The following is a 20,624-nucleotide window of genomic DNA, read 5'->3' on the forward strand; positions in this document are numbered from 1 at the left end:
GAAACTAGCTTTACTGGCCAAGTGCTGGAAGCCTACGTCGGCATCGTGTGGACACAAATATTTAAAAGAGCAGTAAAAAGGAGTGTTTGACACACCATCACTGTAGATTTGAAAATGACATGACCAAGAGGTGAGTTGAGTTAATCTAAAGGGCGTTAATAAAATGACTGAATTAACCACTTTTTTCCCCTAGCACCACTTTCAGACTCAAATAACTGGACAAACTGAGCTGAGTTTGTGATTAAACCTCATTTCCTGTCTATGCCTCCAATGTTCCCACACAGCTTAAATCACATTTAAGGATCGCATCAGTCAGGAAGGCTTTAGACAAAAGGTGAATGATCATTTCTACCTGCAGTAATTGGCTCCGACTTGATGTCACCTGTTGACACCTGCTCAGTTCCTCAGGCTGGCGGAATAGGAGAAGGTGGGCTGCAAAGCGGCTTGCAGGTGCAGAGATTTGTTTAGGATGTGTAGATTTGCCAGGGCCGTCACAGAGTTTAATTTTGAGGTGCTTCAGGATGTTTCAGCTCTCACCCAACCCAAGCTCTGATAGGTTCGTTGCATTTATAGTCCGCTGTCCTAAGGCGTCCATGTTTCCACACAGACACACGGCTGCTGCGTTCACTGACCTGCTGTTTATCAGGAAAATGAGACTTTATGTCCTTCAGCTGCCGGCTGATCGCCAAAATGGACTCTGAGCAGAAGAAGAAATCATCAGGAAACGACCCAGTAACCACAAAACAGGAGCTGAAACACCTCTGTCGTGTGTTTTTGTGTCGTGTGTTTTTCACTGTCGAACACGTGATTTATTGTTCGTGTTTCATCTATAAACTGAAACGTCGGAGGCGCGTCGTCTCCTGATGTCTCACAGAAACGTGAAGCTGTGCTGGACTCACCGTCCTCTGGAGGAGCGGGAAAAGGCTCCGACATCTTAGGAGGAGTGCGAGCTGGAAGAGAGGAGAACGAGGAGCTCAGACTGCAAAATAAATGTGACGACATGAAAACAAAAGAAGAAATGACGAGAGTGTCTTTGTCCTCATTAGGATGAATATTTTAAAAAGGCACAAAGAACCAATCAGATCCTCCCATCCTGTTTGGCTCTTACAGCGAGTAATGTTTACTCCTCTCACTTTTCAAATATGGCCTGCTTCTCAAAATCAGCCAGAGCAGAACTGATGGCGATGCTGCAGGTGGATCAACAGGTGAGGAAATAGAAGCTTTCGGGGAAACTAAACACAGATTTTGTTGGTGCAGTGTTGATTAAAGATGAACTCAGCGTCCTTTTCAATAGCAATATTTCACAGATCTCGTTGTATGTACGTATAACTGTATTCGTTATTCAACATCTGAGCTGCGATGCTCCGGGTCCACCTACAGATGGCGCTCTTTGGCTGGAAGATGGCCTTGTAGTCCTCGGCGTTGTGGATCTCAGCAGACGACAGCTTCTCGTCCGCCTCGTCCTCGCTAGGGCTCCGCCTCTCCCCTTCGGGGCTCCGCCTGTCAGACTCTGAACGGTGCTTCAACCTGATGACATCACAAACATTTGTTTGTTTGTTTTTAGAAGAAAAACTGCAAATTTTTTACTTTATTTACTTTTATTAAAGAATCTGGAAGCGAAACTTTTCCACTGAAGTCAAATAAGATTTTATATATATATATATATATTATTATATATATATATTATAATATATATATATATATATATATATATATATATATATATATATTTATTATATATATATATATATATATATATATATATATATATATATATATGACATGTGATCTGAGTGTTTGATGAATGAAACCAGTGGCTCATGTATAAAACTTTAAATCCAGGAGTCAGTACTTGCAGTATCTGGAGTATTTTCTCCTGTCTCTCAGTGTGCCGTACCTCTGCGATCTGCAGGTGGTCGTGGGTCTCTCGTAGTTCTTTCGCAGTGCCGCTCCTTTGGGGTCCTTCTTCGGCTCTGTGAGCGGCTGGTCGTCCTGGATGATCCCCTGGATCACGGCGCCACCGCTCTTCTTTACCCTCTTCAGATCGACCACGTAGGACGACACACTCGACAGCTGATGAGACACGCCGATCTGACATGTGGAGAAGGTGGAAGATTAAGATTACCTAAAACTTCTGCACAGTACTGTTACTGAGCGGTGGGCGGAGCTACACACCAGCTGCTGGTTGCAGATGGCGAGGTCAGACACCTTTCCCCAGCTCACCGGCACCGCGTCAAAGCAGCGGTCCGGTTCCCAGCCGAAGACCCGCAGCGAGTCCGTGGCGCCGCTGTACAGGCAGGAGCCATCTGGGCTAAAACATATACACCTGAAACCACAGGGACAGGGGTCAGAGGTCACATTCCAGTTACACCCTGCTGCAACGGGGAAAAACTCACCTGACCGGAGTCGTGTCGCCCTCCAACGAGCCGATCATCGTAAACTTCTCCAGATCCCACAGCTTGATGGTCCTGCAAGCACATGCAGAGTTCATACAGCTGCAGCTCATTAGAGACACCTGTAGGTGTTTTATAGTGTCAGGTGAAGACGCTACAACACGGCTGAGGAACAGGAAGAGACCTCCAACAGATCCACGGTCAGCAGTGACAAGTCAGTAAATGAGGAGAAAGAGAAAAGAGGAACGAAACACGAACAAAAGAGGGAGTGGAGGGCAAAGTGCACCTCTCAGTGCATCATGGGAAGTCCCCAGGAACCTGAGGGATGGTTAGGGTCGCCTAACCCAGCTCTAACTACAAGCTAAGCTAAAGACATTTTTATAATTAATTGAAGAAAGTATGTGTTTGAGTCACTTCTTATTCTCATAAATGAGAGTAAGATTTATTCCATCAATAAACTGTTTGAGATAAAAATGACCCTGCTCCCTGTTCTGTCACTAAAACAGGCCAAAACCTACAAAATGTCTCATTTCTTTGAAGTGACACATTCAAAGCTTTAACGGCTCCATCACGATCACATGACAATCGGAAAATCAGGCCACAAACTACAGCTTTGCTTGCTGGTGTAACTTATAAACTGTCTCTAACACCAGGTCGATGTCCTCAAATTAAACATAATAATCAATTTAAGTGATTCATGTTGGAATACTTATTTATACTTCATATGCAAAAATAAAGAAATGATTAAATACTGAGTGCACTTGCTGGTTGTGTTGGAGAAAGGATGAGTTATTATTTCCATTTTATTATATTTATATTATATTTCCTGTTTACTTTTAGTTATAAATGTATGATTTAGTGGCACATGCAGAGGACATGTAGAAGACACAGGACATGTATGTGAAAAAAAGTAAAAGAATTTCAGACTAAAAGAAATGTTACATTTAAAAAAATGCCACAAACAATCAAACTCAGCACCAAAATAAAATCTTGGCGGCACAGAGAGAGGACAACCTCGCGCAGCCTCTGAGCTTCATGAAACAGAAAAACTAAACGAGCCACAAAGTGTCACAAACACTGATTCCACTCATGAGTCGCTCCTTCAGCTCCGAGCTGCTGCGTCTCGGGCGCTCGGCCTGCGGCGACGTACCTGTCGGAGCTTCCGGAGGCCAGCAGGTACTCGTTGGGGTGGAACTGGACGATGTTGACGGCGGCGGTGTGAGATTTGAATTCCGTGATGGTTTTCCCCTGAGCCAGGTCCCACAGCTGATGGAGACAAGAGGACAGGGCTGAGGTCATCGAACAGGAAGAGAGCAGAGCTCACCTCCTTCAGCCAATCAGAATGAGCGATTTTATTACAGGATGCTGCCGGTTTGATGCTTTCACAGCATTTACAGAATAAACACATCATGTTCACACTTTTAAATTCCCAAGATGCTCTCAAACACCCGAACATCCGACCGCTGCAAATGAAATGAAACTTAATTCTAAACATCGATGAAATGTTAGCCTAACGAGTCGTTACACATCACCAGCTTATTACTTTATTTAAATAAATGTAACTGAACCTGGGTCAAGAAGTGTCCTGAAAACTATTTTAATAGAAAAGATGGATCTTAAAAATCCTAAAACACTGAAGTGATTCAACAGACGGACCTTTTAAAACCATTTTAAAATGTAGAAGAATCTAAAAATGTTGCGATTCAATCGCTCGTTTTATTTTATGGGAACACGTGACTACCAAACATGAACCAGGACCAGCTGGAACATTTTAACGTCTTCCAGCCTTTCTGCACAGTTTCCTGCTGCTGATGTTCTGCTTCACAGTTTACATTCACAGCATCGTGTAACTCCTGCAGGTTATAGTTACTCTGAAGGTTTCTCAGCATCTACTGTTACAGAGTCAGAGTTACCACAACATGTAAGTACCGGGAAAAACAATCCTTAAAATATATTTTTTACATTAAAGGTGAGACGTCAGATCAGGTCGTACCTTGACGGTGCAGTCGTCGCTCGCTGAAGCTAACCACTTCCCATCAGGACTGAAGGCCAAACTCCTCACAGCCTGAGTGTGACCCTGCAACACCAACACTGGTCAGATTTTTGCTATCGAGACTCATGTGAAGCTTTTATTTTGAAGGAAAGTAGAAGCCCTGAGCCTGGTTCTGGAGTTTTTCCTTCCCACTGTCGCCAAAGTGCTCATAGGAGGTCATATGATTGTTGGTTTTTCTCTGTATGTAGATCTTAAAGTATAAAGCGCATTGAGGTGACTGATGTTGTGATTTGGCGCTGCATAAACAAAATTAAATTGAAGTCTCTCAGTTCTTTTAAATGCAATAATCCGTTTACTGTAAGACTCCATAAAAGCTCCGACTGACACAGTTTAATCCGAATCATTCTGAGCGTCCTCGGCTTTGGCGCACAGTGACACCCATAAAATCGGCTAGTCTGACAGATAAGGAGAAGACGACGGTGGTATGTAAACTGTGTTTTTGTGCTGCGTATTGTTTGTTTGAACGCAGTTTGGATTCTGACCATAGAAGATGTTTTTGTGACACGCCCACCGCTACGTTTGCTATTCGGTTTGGTGCGTGTGTGTGCTGTGGCTCTGCAGGCGTTCACCTGAGTTTGAAGGAATTGCTGTTGCCTTTGTTTTGGATTTTGGCATGCTGCTTATGTTGAATGCTTAAAATGAGTGGATCACAGGCTGCATCTGTTGTTGGATAAACTGAAATTGGATAAGATTAAGGAGTATGCTAGAAGAGAGAATAAAGCGATCAGCAAAGAAGGCACCCACAGCTGTGGCCAAACAGACTGCAACAGATCGGTCTCAGAAGGAGCACCCAACAAACTCCAATGCCACCTTCCTCCCACTATCTGTTAAACTGTTTAAATGGAGTGTGAGGCAGACATGCTAAAACAGTGACCTAAAAGCATTACCAATAAACAATGGGATCAATACATAAATGAAAGAAATGCAGCTGATAAAAAAGCCATAAACTACTTTCATTTGTTTAGTGGTGATTGCCAGTTTAGTTGGGTTTTTTTTGAGACACAGAGAGTGAGAGATCCTGTCCTACATTACTTTAAAAAAGAAGATATTTTCAGAGCTGTTGATATATGAAGCTCTGAGCATTGAGTGTTGCATTGTGAGAGTTTCAGTAAAAAGCCTGCAAATTATTGCATTTATACTGGAGAGCAAAGAAAAATTAAATTCTACTTGTACTATGGAAAATCAGTTTCATAAAAGCTACATAAACAGAGCTGAAGAAGACTGCGTTTGTAAAACTAGCGGTAACGTGTGAGAATTATAAGTTATAAGACTGTTTCTGCTATCGATACAATTTGTGTTGTTAATCCTAAATGATTCACGGTGACAACATCATAAGAACAAGGTCATTTTACTCCACACACACACACATTTGGAAAATCACATAGTTTGACCATAAAAATTCCCAGAATAATTAGTATTTGAGATTGCTGAAGCAACATCACTAAAGAAAAATATCCTTGCATGTCACTTTCGTTTAAAAATATAAAAAATGTGAAGTTTTTTTTTTGTAAAACATAAAAACATAAAAACAACAAAACTTAAGACCTTAAGAATCTCCTTATGAATGTTGTGAATATCTAGATCATTGGTGTTTGGATTTGAGGGTCAACAGGGCGAACACTGAGGCTGGGTATTAGAAATACAACATGGCAACATGAGACATGTTAACTCTGAGAACACTAACATCTAGATTAAGGTGTGAGAGGTAAATACATAACAGAAGCTAAAAAGGAGTTGCTTGTCTCTAGTTAAAATAAATTGAAAATAAACTGATTTGAACACGTTTGATGCATTATACAAAAAAAGGTTCATGATATAGTTCACATGATCTAAGCAAGAGTGACTCGGAATCTCAAATGTTAAAGTACACTTACTGATTGTACTTTTACTACATGAGCTAATGTAGATGCTCTAAAAGCACGCTGGCTGAAAAAGAACCACACGTTTGGAGAAACTGTGCTGTAACTTCTCATACTGTGAAGTTTTCTGACAAAAGTGAATTGAAAACTTATGCTGTACAGTTTACTAAGGGGTCCTTTGCTGGGCCATGTGCAATTACACAAAAGAACAAGTTAAATTTCACCATAACACTGACTGGAGAAAAGCCAAATTGGGATTCTAATTGACATTACAACTGAAATCAGTGCTGTGATAGTTAGTTTAAGATCACAACCTGATTTAAAACACAGTCTAACATCAACATTCTTGCCCCTGAAAATAGGTCAGGATGGCCGAAAAATGTACTTTAAAAATGAGATTTTCTTTTTGTTTCATTGGAACAGTAAAGTACCATTACAAAGAAATGAGTACACCTTTGTAGTTAAACCGGGTTTGGAGTTTTTCATGTTTTACATACAGACTTTCTCATTTAAACCATGGTGACTTAAAAGTTTAGCAGCAAGACACTTGTTTCCTTTGTTCCATCAAACATTTCTTTCAGCCATCTGTGTTTATCAGAGCGATATGTGACTAATTTTTTATTGAATCACCAGAAAGTACACAAATACAAGATTAAATATTTTATTTATTTATCAAAGATACATAATTACACATTGATACAATGAATAAGGTGTCTATAAAAATTACACATGGTGTAAGAAAAACATTATAACATACAAATAAGTGTTTTAAGATAATCTGACATACTTTAAAAGCATAAGAATAAAAGTTGTTTTTTTTTAAAAAATCATGTTCTTTGATGATCACATTACATGTATCACATTTTTTAAAGCATAACGTAGGGTGTTCACAAAAACAGTTTTATGATTACTTTTTCCACAGTGCTTGTATGCCTCTTGCAAAACTATGTACTTATCACCATATGACATAATAACTCACGATTATGCAAGACCAGCCATGAAATGTCCGTCGCTTCATTACAATCATTTGTCCCCGCTGCTGCCCTCAGACCCAGTCTGTGGGGTAAAATTGCTTTTTTGGTGGTTCATAAAAAATATCTCAAAAAGCGATGTTAGTGAGGGGACCAGAAACACTGGGTTGCAGAGCAGTTGGTAAGGACTTGTATATTTCTGGAGAGTCTGCAAAAGCTGTCTTGCTCATGCTCCTGATTGGATATGTGGAGCCCGGCTCTGATATCTCACTGGTGGCAGCTAAAGGTAGGCATGCCTTGGAGGCGGAGTTGGTCTCGGGCGCAATCTTTCAAACGAGCCTCACGGCATTTCAGGCAACCTCAGGCCGGAAACAACATCCGGTCACTCGCGGTCAAAATCCACGCAGAGCTGGTGTTTCGCAGGGATCAGGTTAACACATCTGGGTCTAAAAATATAAAGAAAAACAAAAAGAGTTTTAAAACACGCAAACTAGCAAAATATCAAAGGAGCATAACATAACAATAACAAGATGATATGAGATACCCGATGAGGCCATGATAGGTGATGTAGACATGTAATGTATAAACTTTTACGGGAGTTAAAAGTGGAGCTTATATATATTTTAAAGTGTATTGTACGTGGGATAGGCTCCAGCGCACCGCGCGAGCCTGAGAAAAGGATAAGTGGAGGCGAATGGATGGATGGATGGTGTATTGTACCTGTTACAAACCATTGTGATATTTATTTATTTTTTTAAATGAAAGGATTGACAGAATGGTAAAAAGGAAAATGCAAAAATGTAGTTAGAGAGGAAGATTAACACTTACCGAATGATATGCGGATAAGGAAAGAGACGCAAGTTGCTGTTGAAATCGGCCGCTCCCTATGCGAACTCGCAAGCAGTCTGAGCGGCGCCAGTTGTTGATACGTCTGAAGTCAGATCTCTTCTGGGGTTCGAAGATAGTCTTAACATCAGCGGGAGATCGTAAAATCAGAGCTGGAGCGGATTGGCTAACCGGGGTGCGAAGGGAGCGGTGCAAGGGTTATGTGATTGGCAGCGGGGCGCAGTGAGGCGGAGTTGGTCTAAGGGGGGAATTTTCAAACGAGGTAAGCAGCGCATTCGGGACCAGAGCGGGGAGCGAACAAGCAGGAAAAAATTGTGCTCTGGAAGCTGTTGCGGGTCGGTGCGATTAAGAGCGAGGTAGAACTTAGACTCTGCGTAGAATTTTAGAGGTAGCTAGCAAGAGGCAAGTTTTTGAAGAAAAAAGAGTAAGGAGCTTTCCCAATGTTTTTGGATTATAGCGCTTTTTTTTGGGGAATAGAGGGGTAGCTAACAAGTTATTCTAGGGGTTTTGGAGAAATCGCGGAGAAATTTTTAAAAGGAGTTTTGGCTTTGTTTGGCTGAGCATGAAGGGAGCCGCGGGGCGCTGAATTTCAGAAAAAAGACTAAGGATTTTTTCAGGATTTTCCCTGTTATCGAATATAAGGTTTTGGGAATAGAGGGGGTACCCTAACAAGTTATTGTAGGGTTTTGGAGAAATAGCGGAGGGTTTTTTAAGGAGTTTTCCCTGCTTATGTATCTAAGGAGGGTTAGGGGATCGCGAATTTTTTCTGAGTATGAGTTTTATTCTAAATCTACAAATGCATATAAATCTAAATAAAGTTTTCCCCCAAGGCATGCAGCATGTGTTTGTGGCCATACTGAACGTTACAAAAGCACAAGTTTAACTAAACAATTTTAATATGGTTTAATACATTTTTAAACACATGAGCACGGAGCCCGAGAGAGCACGGTCCGGAGACACGGGCGCACCCCGCGCGCCCAGACACACAGCCTCGGGCGCGCGCGCGCGCACACACACACACACTGACCCGCCACCAGATGGCGTTTTTTGAGCATAAAAAAAAATAAAAATAAAAATTTAATTGCTTAAAGAAATAAAAGAATGCTATTTTGATATATAAGAAACTTTCTAAATAATCAATTATATTTTTATGAATATCATATTTTTATGAATATCATATTTTTATTATTTAATTACTTCCTACTTCCGGAGCTCATGAATAATTTAATTAGGGGATAATTTAATTAGGGGTCATAAATCAATTAAGGGGGTCATAAATCACTGCGTTTGACGAAAGGGGTATAATATCACTCTCTTTTGACACCTAACTCTTTCTCAGTCAATTAGCATCAATATTATAGAGCCTAATTACTGTGTAGCTGTGCTTGCTTTCTTTTAGGTGTGACTGATGGTACTACTGTCAGTAAAATTATTGTCCTTGCGTGTCCTAAGGTTTCTGTTGTGGCAGAGATCAGAGGGAGCACTGTTGATGAAGCCACAAGAAGAATGATGGCCTTCATTTATTACAAAATAATTTCTCACACATCATTTTAGTTGTTAATTTAGACTCATAAAACCTCTCATATAACCGCACTCAGACCAAAGTCACACAGCTGTTAAAGGTTTTAGATGGTTTTGAATTAAACTGATTTTCTGAAGACAAAGAAAAATCTTTAACTAAAGAAAGAGAAAACCGAGCGGCTGGAGGACTACTTTGTTGTAAACAGCAGGTATTTGAGCTCTGATAGGTTCGTTGCATTTATAGTCCGCTGTCCTAAGGCGTCCATGTTTCCACACAGACACACGGCTGCTGCGTTCACTGACCTGCTGTTTATCAGGAAAATGAGACTTTATGTCCTTCAGCTGCCGGCTGATCGCCAAAATGGACTCTGAGCAGAAGAAGAAATCATCAGGAAACGACCCAGTAACCACAAAACAGGAGCTGAAACACCTCTGTCGTGTGTTTTTGTGTCGTGTGTTTTTCACTGTCGAACACGTGATTTATTGTTCGTGTTTCATCTATAAACTGAAACGTCGGAGGCGCGTCGTCTCCTGATGTCTCACAGAAACGTGAAGCTGTGCTGGACTCACCGTCCTCTGGAGGAGCGGGAAAAGGCTCCGACATCTTAGGAGGAGTGCGAGCTGGAAGAGAGGAGAACGAGGAGCTCAGACTGCAAAATAAATGTGACGACATGAAAACAAAAGAAGAAATGACGAGAGTGTCTTTGTCCTCATTAGGATGAATATTTTAAAAAGGCACAAAGAACCAATCAGATCCTCCCATCCTGTTTGGCTCTTACAGCGAGTAATGTTTACTCCTCTCACTTTTCAAATATGGCCTGCTTCTCAAAATCAGCCAGAGCAGAACTGATGGCGATGCTGCAGGTGGATCAACAGGTGAGGAAATAGAAGCTTTCGGGGAAACTAAACACAGATTTTGTTGGTGCAGTGTTGATTAAAGATGAACTCAGCGTCCTTTTCAATAGCAATATTTCACAGATCTCGTTGTATGTACGTATAACTGTATTCGTTATTCAACATCTGAGCTGCGATGCTCCGGGTCCACCTACAGATGGCGCTCTTTGGCTGGAAGATGGCCTTGTAGTCCTCGGCGTTGTGGATCTCAGCAGACGACAGCTTCTCGTCCGCCTCGTCCTGTCATGGTTCGTTGTGTGGCAGGCAGGAGAAGGACCCAAGATGCAGACTCACAGACACGGGGATAAACTTAAAGAACACAGCTTTAATGCTGGCACGGCAGAACGTAGGAAATACAAAACTAAACTGGGAAAACTAAATACAAAGCTCGCCAAGAAACACAGGGAGGAACACACACAACATGAGGGAGAACGCGACGCCGAACAGAGGAAGACGCAGACAGAAATACACAGAGGGTTAACGAGGAAAGTGGGAACACACGGGGAACACAGGTGACACAGATAACCATAACGAGACAGGGCGGGGTGAACATAACGCTGACGGGTACAGGCACAGAGGTTCAGACAGGAGGAGAGAGAGCACGGGGAGAACGCAGACATAACGGGCTGGGGAAAACATAGAATAAAGCACAAAGAGAGACGAGGGCTCATAAATACACAGAGGGGCACACAGGGGGTAAGAGTCACGAAGGGAAAACACATAAGGAACAACGTAACAGATCAACCCAGGAAGCATGGCCTAAATAAAGAACAAAATACAAAAATACATGAAAACTAAGAATACTGGGCCCACATGGCCCAGGACCATGACACGTCCTCGCTAGGGCTCCGCCTCTCCCCTTCGGGGCTCCGCCTGTCAGACTCTGAACGGTGCTTCAACCTGATGACATCACAAACATTTGTTTGTTTGTTTTTAGAAGAAAAACTGCAAATTTTTTACTTTATTTACTTTTATTAAAGAATCTGGAAGCGAAACTTTTCCACTGAAGTCAAATAAGATTTTATATATATATATAAAAAAAACACCCAGCACGCCCCTGCGGGCGGTTTATCCTTCAAGCTCGGGTCCTCTACCAGAGGCCTGGGAGCTTGAGGGTCCTGCGCAGTATCTTAGCTGTTCCCAGGACTGCGCTCTTCTGGACAGAGATCTCTGATGTTGTTCCCGGGATCTGCTGGAGCCACTCGCCTAGCTTGGGAGTCACCGCACCTAGTGCTCCGATTACCACGGGGACCACCGTTACCTTCACCCTCCACATCCTCTCGAGCTCTTCTCTGAGCCCTTGGTATTTCTCCAGCTTCTCGTGTTCCTTCTTCCTGATGTTGCTGTCATTCGGAACCGCTACATCGATCACTACGGCCGTCTTCTTCTGTTTGTCTACCACCACTATGTCCGGTTGGTTAGCCACCACCATTTTGTCCGTCTGTATCTGGAAGTCCCACAGGATCTTAGCTCGGTCATTCTCCACCACCCTTGGGGGCATCTCCCATTTTGACCTCGGGACTTCCAGGTTATACTCGGCACAGATGTTCCTGTACACTATGCCGGCCACTTGGTTATGGCGTTCCATGTATGCCTTGCCTGCTAGCATATTTATTATATATATATAATAATATATATATATATATATATATATATATATATATATATATATATATATATATATTTATTTATTATATATATATATATTTATTATATATATATATATTTATTATATATATATATATATTTATTATATATATATATATATTTATTATATATATATATATATATATATATATATATATATGACATGTGATCTGAGTGTTTGATGAATGAAACCAGTGGCTCATGTATAAAACTTTAAATCCAGGAGTCAGTACTTGCAGTATCTGGAGTATTTTCTCCTGTCTCTCAGTGTGCCGTACCTCTGCGATCTGCAGGTGGTCGTGGGTCTCTCGTAGTTCTTTCGCAGTGCCGCTCCTTTGGGGTCCTTCTTCGGCTCTGTGAGCGGCTGGTCGTCCTGGATGATCCCCTGGATCACGGCGCCACCGCTCTTCTTTACCCTCTTCAGATCGACCACGTAGGACGACACACTCGACAGCTGATGAGACACGCCGATCTGACATGTGGAGAAGGTGGAAGATTAAGATTACCTAAAACTTCTGCACAGTACTGTTACTGAGCGGTGGGCGGAGCTACACACCAGCTGCTGGTTGCAGATGGCGAGGTCAGACACCTTTCCCCAGCTCACCGGCACCGCGTCAAAGCAGCGGTCCGGTTCCCAGCCGAAGACCCGCAGCGAGTCCGTGGCGCCGCTGTACAGGCAGGAGCCATCTGGGCTAAAACATATACACCTGAAACCACAGGGACAGGGGTCAGAGGTCACATTCCAGTTACACCCTGCTGCAACGGGGAAAAACTCACCTGACCGGAGTCGTGTCGCCCTCCAACGAGCCGATCATCGTAAACTTCTCCAGATCCCACAGCTTGATGGTCCTGCAAGCACATGCAGAGTTCATACAGCTGCAGCTCATTAGAGACACCTGTAGGTGTTTTATAGTGTCAGGTGAAGACGCTACAACACGGCTGAGGAACAGGAAGAGACCTCCAACAGATCCACGGTCAGCAGTGACAAGTCAGTAAATGAGGAGAAAGAGAAAAGAGGAACGAAACACGAACAAAAGAGGGAGTGGAGGGCAAAGTGCACCTCTCAGTGCATCATGGGAAGTCCCCAGGAACCTGAGGGATGGTTAGGGTCGCCTAACCCAGCTCTAACTACAAGCTAAGCTAAAGACATTTTTATAATTAATTGAAGAAAGTATGTGTTTGAGTCACTTCTTATTCTCATAAATGAGAGTAAGATTTATTCCATCAATAAACTGTTTGAGATAAAAATGACCCTGCTCCCTGTTCTGTCACTAAAACAGGCCAAAACCTACAAAATGTCTCATTTCTTTGAAGTGACACATTCAAAGCTTTAACGGCTCCATCACGATCACATGACAATCGGAAAATCAGGCCACAAACTACAGCTTTGCTTGCTGGTGTAACTTATAAACTGTCTCTAACACCAGGTCGATGTCCTCAAATTAAACATAATAATCAATTTAAGTGATTCATGTTGGAATACTTATTTATACTTCATATGCAAAAATAAAGAAATGATTAAATACTGAGTGCACTTGCTGGTTGTGTTGGAGAAAGGATGAGTTATTATTTCCATTTTATTATATTTATATTATATTTCCTGTTTACTTTTAGTTATAAATGTATGATTTAGTGGCACATGCAGAGGACATGTAGAAGACACAGGACATGTATGTGAAAAAAAGTAAAAGAATTTCAGACTAAAAGAAATGTTACATTTAAAAAAATGCCACAAACAATCAAACTCAGCACCAAAATAAAATCTTGGCGGCACAGAGAGAGGACAACCTCGCGCAGCCTCTGAGCTTCATGAAACAGAAAAACTAAACGAGCCACAAAGTGTCACAAACACTGATTCCACTCATGAGTCGCTCCTTCAGCTCCGAGCTGCTGCGTCTCGGGCGCTCGGCCTGCGGCGACGTACCTGTCGGAGCTTCCGGAGGCCAGCAGGTACTCGTTGGGGTGGAACTGGACGATGTTGACGGCGGCGGTGTGAGATTTGAATTCCGTGATGGTTTTCCCCTGAGCCAGGTCCCACAGCTGATGGAGACAAGAGGACAGGGCTGAGGTCATCGAACAGGAAGAGAGCAGAGCTCACCTCCTTCAGCCAATCAGAATGAGCGATTTTATTACAGGATGCTGCCGGTTTGATGCTTTCACAGCATTTACAGAATAAACACATCATGTTCACACTTTTAAATTCCCAAGATGCTCTCAAACACCCGAACATCCGACCGCTGCAAATGAAATGAAACTTAATTCTAAACATCGATGAAATGTTAGCCTAACGAGTCGTTACACATCACCAGCTTATTACTTTATTTAAATAAATGTAACTGAACCTGGGTCAAGAAGTGTCCTGAAAACTATTTTAATAGAAAAGATGGATCTTAAAAATCCTAAAACACTGAAGTGATTCAACAGACGGACCTTTTAAAACCATTTTAAAATGTAGAAGAATCTAAAAATGTTGCGATTCAATCGCTCGTTTTATTTTATGGGAACACGTGACTACCAAACATGAACCAGGACCAGCTGGAACATTTTAACGTCTTCCAGCCTTTCTGCACAGTTTCCTGCTGCTGATGTTCTGCTTCACAGTTTACATTCACAGCATCGTGTAACTCCTGCAGGTTATAGTTACTCTGAAGGTTTCTCAGCATCTACTGTTACAGAGTCAGAGTTACCACAACATGTAAGTACCGGGAAAAACAATCCTTAAAATATATTTTTTACATTAAAGGTGAGACGTCAGATCAGGTCGTACCTTGACGGTGCAGTCGTCGCTCGCTGAAGCTAACCACTTCCCATCAGGACTGAAGGCCAAACTCCTCACAGCCTGAGTGTGACCCTGCAACACCAACACTGGTCAGATTTTTGCTATCGAGACTCATGTGAAGCTTTTATTTTGAAGGAAAGTAGAAGCCCTGAGCCTGGTTCTGGAGTTTTTCCTTCCCACTGTCGCCAAAGTGCTCATAGGAGGTCATATGATTGTTGGTTTTTCTCTGTATGTAGATCTTAAAGTATAAAGCGCATTGAGGTGACTGATGTTGTGATTTGGCGCTGCATAAACAAAATTAAATTGAAGTCTCTCAGTTCTTTTAAATGCAATAATCCGTTTACTGTAAGACTCCATAAAAGCTCCGACTGACACAGTTTAATCCGAATCATTCTGAGCGTCCTCGGCTTTGGCGCACAGTGACACCCATAAAATCGGCTAGTCTGACAGATAAGGAGAAGACGACGGTGGTATGTAAACTGTGTTTTTGTGCTGCGTATTGTTTGTTTGAACGCAGTTTGGATTCTGACCATAGAAGATGTTTTTGTGACACGCCCACCGCTACGTTTGCTATTCGGTTTGGTGTGTGTGTGTGCTGTGGCTCTGCAGGCGTTCACCTGAGTTTGAAGGAATTGCTGTTGCCTTTGTTTTGGATTTTGGCATGCTGCTTATGTTGAATGCTTAAAATGAGTGGATCACAGGCTGCATCTGTTGTTGGATAAACTGAAATTGGATAAGATTAAGGAGTATGCTAGAAGAGAGAATAAAGCGATCAGCAAAGAAGGCACCCACAGCTGTGGCCAAACAGACTGCAACAGATCGGTCTCAGAAGGAGCACCCAACAAACTCCAATGCCACCTTCCTCCCACTATCTGTTAAACTGTTTAAATGGAGTGTGAGGCAGACATGCTAAAACAGTGACCTAAAAGCATTACCAATAAACAATGGGATCAATACATAAATGAAAGAAATGCAGCTGATAAAAAAGCCATAAACTACTTTCATTTGTTTAGTGGTGATTGCCAGTTTAGTTGGGTTTTTTTTGAGACACAGAGAGTGAGAGATCCTGTCCTACATTACTTTAAAAAAGAAGATATTTTCAGAGCTGTTGATATATGAAGCTCTGAGCATTGAGTGTTGCATTGTGAGAGTTTCAGTAAAAAGCCTGCAAATTATTGCATTTATACTGGAGAGCAAAGAAAAATTAAATTCTACTTGTACTATGGAAAATCAGTTTCATAAAAGCTACATAAACAGAGCTGAAGAAGACTGCGTTTGTAAAACTAGCGGTAACGTGTGAGAATTATAAGTTATAAGACTGTTTCTGCTATCGATACAATTTGTGTTGTTAATCCTAAATGATTCACGGTGACAACATCATAAGAACAAGGTCATTTTACTCCACACACACACACATTTGGAAAATCACATAGTTTGACCATAAAAATTCCCAGAATAATTAGTATTTGAGATTGCTGAAGCAACATCACTAAAGAAAAATATCCTTGCATGTCACTTTCGTTTAAAAATATAAAAAATGTGAAGTTTTTTTTTTGTAAAACATAAAAACATAAAAACAACAAAACTTAAGACCTTAAGAAAGAGATAAAGGATTGAGAAAGTTTATTCATGCAGGTCCATATGACAGAGAATATGCATGTTCTTTTAGTTTTCATATTATTATAATTTATATTTAATTGTGTTGTGGTTTGCAGTGTTTTGTGTTCTTTTCACTTTAAATTTGTGAAAGGAAAAAGCTGAAATTTAAATAGTTAAAACTTGAAATGTGAATAGTTGATTTTTGTATTATATGATTTATTTATTACATTTTATGTGGAGTGAATAAATAAAAGTATATTTACGGTGGCCCCTAGAGACAAAGCACATACAAACTTCAAATCACGTACGAACTCTGAAGCATGTACAAACTCCAAAACACGTAAAAACACGTACAAACTCCAAAACACGTAAAAACACGTACAAACTCCGAAGCACGTAAAAACTCAGAAGCATATAAAAACTCAGAAGCATATAAAAACTCAAAACACGTACAAAAGACAACAGAAGTGCTCCAGGATGCTGGGCGCAGTGTTGAGCCTTTGTTATCTTGTGGCTACACAAGCCAGCAAGTACCAACGACCGGATTTGGTGTGTGGTAATAACAGGTAAATGAACTTTTTTTTAAATTATTTGAATATATATATGAGTGCCTGTGTATAAATACACAAACAATACACACATGCTTTCAATTGTGTAATTTAAGTGATCTAGTAGCTCTGCTTTGGAAGTTCAGTTCATGCTAGAAATGTGTTTTGGAGTTTGTACGTGTTTTGTCTCTAGGGGCCACCGCATATATTTATATATAAACATATATAAATAAAACCACTTGTTTTTATGTTAGTAATTCCTTTTGTGCATAATTTTATATTATTGTTAATAATAAATTAATTAAAGCAACAAAACAACCTGAAGAGCCGGTTCGGAGCCGAAAGAGCCGGCTCTTTTTAGTGAGCCGAACCGAAAGAGCCGGATCTCTAAAAAGAGCCGGAAATCCCATCACTACACTACACCCATAAAATCGGCTAGTCTGACAGATAAGGAGAAGACGACGGTGGTATGTAAACTGTGTTTTTGTGCTGCGTATTGTTTGTTTGAACGCAGTTTGGATTCTGACCATAGAAGATGTTTTTGTGACACGCCCACCGCTACGTTTGCTATTCGGTTTGGTGTGTGTGTGTGCTGTGGCTCTGCAGGCGTTCACCTGAGTTTGAAGGAATTGCTGTTGCCTTTGTTTTGGATTTTGGCATGCTGCTTATGTTGAATGCTTAAAATGAGTGGATCACAGGCTGCATCTGTTGTTGGATAAACTGAAATTGGATAAGATTAAGGAGTATGCTAGAAGAGAGAATAAAGCGATCAGCAAAGAAGGCACCCACAGCTGTGGCCAAACAGACTGCAACAGATCGGTCTCAGAAGGAGCACCCAACAAACTCCAATGCCACCTTCCTCCCACTATCTGTTAAACTGTTTAAATGGAGTGTGAGGCAGACATGCTAAAACGGTGACCTAAAAGCATTACCAATAAACAATGGGATCAATACATAAATGAAAGAAATGCAGCTGATAAAAAAGCCATAAACTACTTTCATTTGTTTAGTGGTGATTGCCAGTTTAGTTGGGTTTTTTTTGAGACACAGAGAGTGAGAGATCCTGTCCTACATTACTTTAAAAAAGAAGATATTTTCAGAGCTGTTGATATATGAAGCTCTGAGCATTGAGTGTTGCATTGTGAGAGTTTCAGTAAAAAGCCTGCAAATTATTGCATTTATACTGGAGAGCAAAGAAAAATTAAATTCTACTTGTACTATGGAAAATCAGTTTCATAAAAGCTACATAAACAGAGCTGAAGAAGACTGCGTTTGTAAAACTAGCGGTAACGTGTGAGAATTATAAGTTATAAGACTGTTTCTGCTATCGATACAATTTGTGTTGTTAATCCTAAATGATTCACGGTGACAACATCATAAGAACAAGGTCATTTTACTCCACACACACACACATTTGGAAAATCACATAGTTTGACCATAAAAATTCCCAGAATAATTAGTATTTGAGATTGCTGAAGCAACATCACTAAAGAAAAATATCCTTGCATGTCACTTTCGTTTAAAAATATAAAAAATGTGAAGTTTTTTTTTTGTAAAACATAAAAACATAAAAACAACAAAACTTAAGACCTTAAGAATCTCCTTATGAATGTTGTGAATATCTAGATCATTGGTGTTTGGATTTGAGGGTCAACAGGGCGAACACTGAGGCTGGGTATTAGAAATACAACATGGCAACATGAGACATGTTAACTCTGAGAACACTAACATCTAGATTAAGGTGTGAGAGGTAAATACATAACAGAAGCTAAAAAGGAGTTGCTTGTCTCTAGTTAAAATAAATTGAAAATAAACTGATTTGAACACGTTTGATGCATTATACAAAAAAAGGTTCATGATATAGTTCACATGATCTAAGCAAGAGTGACTCGGAATCTCAAATGTTAAAGTACACTTACTGATTGTACTTTTACTACATGAGCTAATGTAGATGCTCTAAAAGCACGCTGGCTGAAAAAGAACCACACGTTTGGAGAAACTGTGCTGTAACTTCTCATACTGTGAAGTTTTCTGACAAAAGTGAATTGAAAACTTATGCTGTACAGTTTACTAAGGGGTCCTTTGCTGGGCCATGTGCAATTACACAAAAGAACAAGTTAAATTTCACCATAACACTGACTGGAGAAAAGCCAAATTGGGATTCTAATTGACATTACAACTGAAATCAGTGCTGTGATAGTTAGTTTAAGATCACAACCTGATTTAAAACACAGTCTAACATCAACATTCTTGCCCCTGAAAATAGGTCAGGATGGCCGAAAAATGTACTTTAAAAATGAGATTTTCTTTTTGTTTCATTGGAACAGTAAAGTACCATTACAAAGAAATGAGTACACCTTTGTAGTTAAACCGGGTTTGGAGTTTTTCATGTTTTACATACAGACTTTCTCATTTAAACCATGGTGACTTAAAAGTTTAGCAGCAAGACACTTGTTTCCTTTGTTCCATCAAACATTTCTTTCAGCCATCTGTGTTTATCAGAGCGATATGTGACTAATTTTTTATTGAATCACCAGAAAGTACACAAATACAAGATTAAATATTTTATTTATTTATCAAAGATACATAATTACACATTGATACAATGAATAAGGTGTCTATAAAAATTACACATGGTGTAAGAAAAACATTATAACATACAAATAAGTGTTTTAAGATAATCTGACATACTTTAAAAGCATAAGAATAAAAGTTGTTTTTTTTTAAAAAATCATGTTCTTTGATGATCACATTACATGTATCACATTTTTTAAAGCATAACGTAGGGTGTTCACAAAAACAGTTTTATGATTACTTTTTCCACAGTGCTTGTATGCCTCTTGCAAAACTATGTACTTATCACCATATGACATAATAACTCACGATTATGCAAGACCAGCCATGAAATGTCCGTCGCTTCATTACAATCATTTGTCCCCGCTGCTGCCCTCAGACCCAGTCTGTGGGGTAAAATTGCTTTTTTGGTGGTTCATAAAAAATATCTCAAAAAGCGATGTTAGTGAGGGGACCAGAAACACTGGGTTGCAGAGCAGTTGGTAAGGACTTGTATATTTCTGGAGAGTCTGCAAAAGCTGTCTTGCTCATGCTCCTGATTGGATATGTGGAGCCCGGCTCTGATATCTCACTGGTGGCAGCTAAAGGTAGGCATGCCTTGGAGGCGGAGTTGGTCTCGGGCGCAATCTTTCAAACGAGCCTCACGGCATTTCAGGCAACCTCAGGCCGGAAACAACATCCGGTCACTCGCGGTCAAAATCCACGCAGAGCTGGTGTTTCGCAGGGATCAGGTTAACACATCTGGGTCTAAAAATATAAAGAAAAACAAAAAGAGTTTTAAAACACGCAAACTAGCAAAATATCAAAGGAGCATAACATAACAATAACAAGATGATATGAGATACCCGATGAGGCCATGATAGGTGATGTAGACATGTAATGTATAAACTTTTACGGGAGTTAAAAGTGGAGCTTATATATATTTTAAAGTGTATTGTAC

The 20,624-nt window shown here is 40.6% G+C and overlaps 3 protein-coding genes across 3 annotated transcripts; all 3 read right to left on the reverse strand.

The window, feature by feature from the left end:
• Nucleotides 1-705: 705 nt before the first annotated feature.
• Nucleotides 706-7,833, reverse strand: LOC146639233 (uncharacterized). The gene is made up of 8 exons (XM_085351037.1): nucleotides 7,821-7,833; nucleotides 4,387-4,484; nucleotides 3,544-3,659; nucleotides 2,397-2,468; nucleotides 2,176-2,326; nucleotides 1,898-2,091; nucleotides 1,379-1,527; nucleotides 706-950 (listed from the first exon to the last, which is right to left on the reverse strand). Exons 1-8 carry the CDS (start codon nucleotides 7,831-7,833, stop codon nucleotides 718-720), a joined length of 1,026 nt encoding a protein of 341 aa, XP_085207163.1. The 3' UTR covers nucleotides 706-717.
• Nucleotides 7,834-9,721: 1,888 nt separating this feature from the next.
• LOC146639234 (katanin p80 WD40 repeat-containing subunit B1-like) lies at nucleotides 9,722-11,365 on the reverse strand. The gene is made up of 4 exons (XM_085351046.1): nucleotides 11,351-11,365; nucleotides 10,693-10,777; nucleotides 10,214-10,264; nucleotides 9,722-10,011 (listed from the first exon to the last, which is right to left on the reverse strand). The coding sequence occupies exons 1-4, from the start codon at nucleotides 11,363-11,365 to the stop codon at nucleotides 9,800-9,802; spliced, it is 363 nt and encodes a 120-aa protein (XP_085207172.1). The 3' UTR covers nucleotides 9,722-9,799.
• Nucleotides 11,366-12,358: 993 nt separating this feature from the next.
• On the reverse strand, nucleotides 12,359-15,626 carry LOC146639235 (uncharacterized). Its single transcript, XM_085351057.1, has 6 exons — nucleotides 15,581-15,626; nucleotides 14,952-15,049; nucleotides 14,109-14,224; nucleotides 12,962-13,033; nucleotides 12,741-12,891; nucleotides 12,359-12,656 (listed from the first exon to the last, which is right to left on the reverse strand). The coding sequence occupies exons 1-6, from the start codon at nucleotides 15,624-15,626 to the stop codon at nucleotides 12,411-12,413; spliced, it is 729 nt and encodes a 242-aa protein (XP_085207183.1). The 3' UTR covers nucleotides 12,359-12,410.
• Between the last annotated feature and the right edge of the window lie 4,998 nt (nucleotides 15,627-20,624).

Source organism: Diplotaxodon limnothrissa, linkage group LG1 (genome assembly GCF_057381915.1).
Source record: "Diplotaxodon limnothrissa isolate DT_005_m linkage group LG1, D_limnothrissa_male_GT1.1, whole genome shotgun sequence".
Classification (NCBI taxonomy): Eukaryota; Metazoa; Chordata; class Actinopteri; order Cichliformes; family Cichlidae; genus Diplotaxodon; species Diplotaxodon limnothrissa.

Coding starts and splice junctions, on each gene's coding strand:
- LOC146639233 (XM_085351037.1), bottom strand. Junction 2,327..2,396: donor GGCGACACGACTCCGGTCAG/GTGAGTTTTTCC, acceptor CTGTGGTTTCAG/GTGTATATGTTTTAGCCCAG. Junction 2,092..2,175: donor CCATCTGCAACCAGCAGCTG/GTGTGTAGCTCC, acceptor TCCACATGTCAG/ATCGGCGTGTCTCATCAGCT.
- LOC146639234 (XM_085351046.1), bottom strand. Junction 10,265..10,692: donor CCAGCCAAAGAGCGCCATCT/GTAGGTGGACCC, acceptor CCTCTCTTCCAG/CTCGCACTCCTCCTAAGATG. Junction 10,012..10,213: donor TCCCGCTCCTCCAGAGGACG/GTGAGTCCAGCA, acceptor TCTTCTGCTCAG/AGTCCATTTTGGCGATCAGC.
- LOC146639235 (XM_085351057.1), bottom strand. CDS start 15,626: ATGCCAAAATCCAAAACAAAGGCAACAGCAATTCCTTCAAACTCAG. Junction 13,034..14,108: donor GCCTCCGGAAGCTCCGACAG/GTACGTCGCCGC, acceptor ATGTGCTTGCAG/GACCATCAAGCTGTGGGATC. Junction 12,892..12,961: donor GGCGACACGACTCCGGTCAG/GTGAGTTTTTCC, acceptor CTGTGGTTTCAG/GTGTATATGTTTTAGCCCAG.